Genomic DNA, 5831 nt, shown 5'->3' with positions numbered 1-5831 from the left:
TTGAGCATTGTGGCAGAGTTCGGCTGCCTGTTTATGAGGGGAAAGTCGGGTCCTGTCCCTTCGTCCGGCGTCTCTCTCGTGGATGCCAAACATGATGATACATTATCCATTATTATTCTTATATTGTTATTACTACTATTATTAATACCATTATTATTACTTCAAATTTCTTGTTATTAAATTAGATTTATCGTTGACATAATTATTATTAAATTAAAGTAGAAATATTAATATTTTAGTTTAAGTCGCAACAACACACGGTACATACATTTTCTAACACAAAAGCGTACAGAGCCAGGAATGGCCATTTTAACAATAGCTTAACGTTTGTTGCTGTATATATTGATATCGGCTATTTTTTAAATAATTTGAAATTAATTGTTAAAATTAAATTAAAATATTAATTCCAAACCAATGGCAGCTAAATTCAAAACCTTTATTCAACTAATTGCTACAATCATTTTGGACCCATTTTTAAACCAGTTAAAACCTAATAAACCATGATTATGCCATCTAGCAGTAAGTTGGGCGTTTATCGGCCAACTCACTTGCCAGTCGACGGCAATAATAATAATAATAACGATAATAATAATAATAGACATTAAACATTAGATACTTTCAAAAAAGAGTACTTAAACTAAATGTTGATGGTCTATGTAGAATGTGTCACAAGCATGTTGAAAGCATCAGCCATGTGATTTCTGGATGTCCCGTGCTGGCATCCACTGAATACGCCTAGACACAATTGAGTTGCAAGCTATATTCACTTGTTTATAAGTAGATATGTTGACTTAAAAACATGTGTAGAATATTATAAGCATGAACAGAAGAATGTAACAAACTATATCAATGGTAAAATTTTATGGGTGACATCAGTTGTATCATATAGAAAGATAGAAAAAAAACGGACCAGATATGATTGTCCAAGATAAAACAGAAAATATATGCCTATTGATAGATATACCTGTTCCAGACGATTTAAATGTTTTCCAAAAAGAAACAAAAAAGATCTGTAAGTACAAAAATATTCAAATTGAGATAAAAAGAATGTGGAACTCAAAAACTAAAGTTATTCATATAGTAGTGAAGGCACTAGGAATAGTCTCAAAAAATCTAGATAAAGTTTTGAAAGAATTTTTCAGGAAACCGGCTATGGCTGAAATTCAAAAAATAGCATTAACATAGGAACGGCGAGCATTATAAAAAAATTCTTGGATGAATCTCTATGGGATCTTGTTGAACCCTGGGTTTGTCAATGGCCAGCTTTAAACAAGCTGTGAAAATTGCGAATAATAATAATAATAAACTCTTTTATTATTAAGTTTCAAAAGATCACTAATAAAATTAACCATAAAGTTAAAATATATACGATAAAGTTAAATAAAATAAAATAAAGTCATGCTGCTCATTGTCTTGGAACAGTGTAGAAAAATATTAATAATAAAAACAAGAGTAATGGGAACATCTTTTATTTTTCACCATAAAAAACATACAATGATAAATATATATATTATTATTATTATTATTATTATTATGAATGTTTAATAATATATATATATATATAAGTTAATGTTAATTATATATATATATTAAATATATATATATATATATATAAGTTAATGTTAATTAAATAATGCGCAATGATAAAATTTGTAAAAATTTTATAAAATAATATTAAAGGTTAAGACCATTTTGCTCATTGTGAAGTTAAGTGCAGAACGGTGAAATATAATTAATTAGCATCATAGCTTGTTCCTGTCACAGTAAATGTCATACGATAATCTTATAACAGTGTTTATCAATTTATCATTAAATGATAGCAGCCATGGAACTTTAAACCGTGACATTAAAATTATTGTAAAAACCAATAGGCGTTATTTCGAATGAGTTTATAACTATTGAACAATATTTATAGTTTTTATTTAAACAACAATGCAAATTATTAGAGTATTTATTTCTCTTGTATTGCCTAGAGAATTCTAGATTGGTTTCATGGCACACAGTTCATTTTAGAATCTAGATTTTGTTATTTTGAAGTATGGCGATATCGGGTTGTAAAGTGTTGAATAATTGAGATATTGGGCGAATACCCTCAGACTCTAAATCTGCAAATATGCGGCTATTGGCTGGAGCGGATATTTTCAGCCAATTGATGATCACGGCTAATATCTTGTTGTGTTTTTCGGTATATCTTGCCAGAGCGGATGTAGAACCACAATTGGAAACTACGAGCTTATTGTCTGTCAAGAATCACAGAGAGGGCATTGAGGGCTTTGCGTTTTCCCCATCTAAACAAATTTGCGTTAGTAGGCAACTGCTGGACTAAATACTTCCTAGTAAATATCTAGAGGACTCCGGCTAGATTTTCCGTGGACTTTGACCAACAGGATATGTTTTTGGTTTTGATGAAATTTTTTATATTTAAATTTAGTGAACCTTGACTCTGCAGCGAGAAAAACATGATTTAAGCTACATTCAATTCTTTTTTCTTCCAAATGACTAAGCGACGACCTTACTTGGCCATATTTTAAGAGCGTATTATCTACTTTAATAAAATCGATTGCTGATTCTTTACAGAGACATTGAATTTCTTTGTTGCTATTAGTTTTAAAATAGAACCGAAGTTTCAGTCTTATTTTTTCTGTCGCATCTTTTAATGAAATGATGCCATGACCTCCCATTGTTGTTAGCAGAGAAAGTAGTTCAGACACACAGCCGAGTATTTAGATAGTTTATATTCTTTAAAATTAAAAAAGTTAGTCTCGTGACCGACTGTTAATTCTGATTGGGATATGTTTCTTGCCGTTTAATCGTACAACCTCGACGTGTGTAACCGATAGGGATGTCGATACAACTCCAAGAAATAAATGAAATGAATATGGAAAAATTACAAAAATCGGAGCCTATGGAAATTCCAAGCTGCGTGTGAAACTATACCAATGAGTATAGAATCCAGCAAAGAACCCTAGGTCCACAAATAGCACAAGAAACAAAACAACGAGGCGGATTCGTTTTCACAGAACCCAAGGCCTGTTTTCACTGGGCCTGTCTGTCAGTCGGTCGGCTTTCGCACAACCCTGGCCTGTTTTCACTGGGCCGTCGAGTCTGATCGGCTTTCGCACGACCAAGGGCCTGTTTTCACTGGGCCTGTCAGTCAGTTGGTCGGCTTTCGCACAACCCTGGCCTGTTTTCACTGGGCCGTCGAGTCTGATCGGCTTTCGCACGACCAAGGGCCTGTTTTCACTGGGCCTGTCAGTCAGTCGGTCGGCTTTCGCACAACCCTGGCCTGTTTTCACTGGGCCGTCGAGTCTGATTGGCTTTCGCACGACCAAGGGCCCGTTTTCACTGGGCCTGTCTGTCAGTCGGTCGGCTTTTGCACAACCCTGGCCTGTTTTCACTGGGCCGTCAAGTCTGATCGGCTCTCGCACGACCAACACAAAACAACAAGAGTCAGAACAACACTGGAAACAAATCGTGTGACTTTAGTACGCGTGCGAAACTATGCCAATGAGCATAGAGTCTCGTACCAAATCCACTTTTGAGAACTTAAGACGTCTCTGAAACTATGCCAATGAGCATAGAATCACGTATTAAGTCTCTTAGGGACCAGAATAGGCACTGATTATTCGAAGCTGCCTCACTAGTCAACCCAGTGCTTCTTGTCTTTTCACACCCTTCCTTATCAAAGCAAAATTAGATTTTGTTTCGGGTGTTTTAAAAACATAAAAATTTCCAAGGTATGTCCAATTAATAAAAAAAATTACTAATTAAATTTTAAAATAATTTGTAATAATTTATGACGTCATCTAAATTGCAAAACAAAAAAAAATCGTCGTCACCTATCGAGTAAATTAACTTGCACCATGCCCCCTATCGAGTGAATAAATTTCGCGTTGAAAATTTTGCAGTCTTTTTAGTCAGTATTATTTCATAATTCTGACAATATTAATATAAAACAGACATTTGGATGGCTATACAGCTCTGGGCCAAAAGATGATAAAGTCCCTTTATAGCAACTCAAGATCAGACATAGATGTCAAAATTAAATGTAGGTTGTGTCAACCGCAGGAGGAGCATGTCAACCACATTGTGGCCGGATGCCCAATAATAGCGTCAAATGAATATACGCATCTACACAATAAGATTGCTAATTATCTACATTGCCAATCCTGAAAGAACTTGGTCAAAATGTGCCAGAACGCTGGTGGGATCACCAGTCTGAAAAGGTTGTCGAAGTAACAAAAAATGCTTGTTCGTCGATGTTACTGTCCCCAATGACACCAATGTTGCTACAAAGGAAATTGAAAAACTAAACAAATATAAAGACTTTGAGATCGAGATTTTACGTATGTGGAACACAAAAACACGCGTGATCCCAATAGTAGTTGGTGCATTGGAAAAGGTACGTCAGGGGCTGCAGAAATAAGTCAATGAACTGCCTGGAAAGAAAAGTGTTGCAAAAGTGCAGAAGATAGCTCTACTCGGTACTGCCCACATGCTCGGAAAGTTTCTACCAACAGGAAACTAAATTCCTACATCTCAAAAATCTGCTGGACTTCCGGTAGATACCAGCAAAAGTGGTTAAAAAAAATAACAATATAATGATATAAATAATAATAGTAGTAATAATAATAATAACCACAACAGTAAATATTTTTGATTTGAATGACCTTTTGTGACGAGGGTGAACGTAATGAGGCTGATAGCTGTGACCAGCCAGGCAGCAGTTGAGCACATCATGACGACTCCAAACATTGGCCTGTAGGGGGTCGACCTCACGTACATCCTTATCATCGTCTTCCTCGTCATTATCATTGTCTTCCTTGTCTCGTTCGCATTCCAGTTCGGAATCAATCGACCACCACCAAAACTTATTCCTCTCCGTATCAAAACTTTAACAAGTTTTTTGGATGGTAGATGATGCTGTTGATGGTGGTGATAAGGATGATGTGGATGAAAAAGATGTTGATGATGAGGAGGAGAAGAAGGTCGAGGGTGAAGATCTATGCTGTTGAGTGGAAAAAGTTTCAAAATTGTTAATTATGATCTACTGTAGGAATAATATAATCTTGACAAATTTATAAATAAATGACATAAAATGAATGATTGAAAAAATCAACAACTCGATCAAACAATCAGATAATTTTCTTATCACCACAATCAACAACATCAAGTGCAACGCCTCTGAAATCATGACTTTATTAGCCAAGAATACGACTTGACGATCGAAAAACGTAGTTCGAGGTTTTCAAAAAAAGTGTATCATGTTTGGTTGTTTTGGGTGGGTGTTAGGGGTTTAGTTAACAATTGAAAAATAAATGATAAAAAAGTTCATTGAATCTAACGCGACATAACGTAGACAAAGTTTGCAGTGTCGGGTTCAGGGTATGCCGCCTCCGTTATCAACAATCGACTACCATTTTGTTATAAAACTTTTTGAAAATTTTCCAATAAAAATTTTTTCAAATACTTTTTATACAATAAACTGAGAGTTTTATACATAAAAACACCGTTTTAAATAGAAAGATTGACATAAAATTGTGTGCTGAGCTAAAGAAATAAAGAAGGTCGCCAAGTATTTCTAGTAGTTGGCCCCCCGTCAAAATTTGACCTCCTCGTCAAACTTTGCCCCACCGCCAATTTTTGACCATTGTCATGATTGTCCAGCTCTGTCGTGGAAGTTTGTGCAATCGAAGATTTGTACAAAGACTGAATACTTACGATCGATATAACATGTCTGAAGTTTGTTTTATTACATTTTACAAAATCAATAGATCAAAATGAAATAAAATTGAACAAACTCGATTTTGAAATCTGCCATTGACTTGAGT

General features: G+C 34.9%; 1 protein-coding gene across 1 annotated transcript; it reads right to left on the bottom strand.

Moving 5' to 3' along the window:
- Window positions 1–3014: 3014 nt before the first annotated feature.
- On the bottom strand, window positions 3015–5420 carry HELRODRAFT_172853 (hypothetical protein; the record flags this gene model as incomplete). Its single annotated transcript, XM_009019487.1, has 4 exons — window positions 3015–3461; window positions 3565–3674; window positions 4671–4923; window positions 5418–5420. The coding sequence occupies 4 exons, from the start codon at window positions 5418–5420 to the stop codon at window positions 3015–3017; spliced, it is 813 nt and encodes a 270-aa protein (XP_009017735.1).
- Window positions 5421–5831: the final 411 nt, after the last annotated feature.

This window comes from Helobdella robusta (genome assembly GCF_000326865.2).
Source record: "Helobdella robusta unplaced genomic scaffold HELROscaffold_24, whole genome shotgun sequence".
Taxonomy (NCBI): domain Eukaryota; kingdom Metazoa; phylum Annelida; class Clitellata; order Rhynchobdellida; family Glossiphoniidae; genus Helobdella; species Helobdella robusta.
This window is presented reverse-complemented; position numbering and strand designations above follow the sequence as displayed.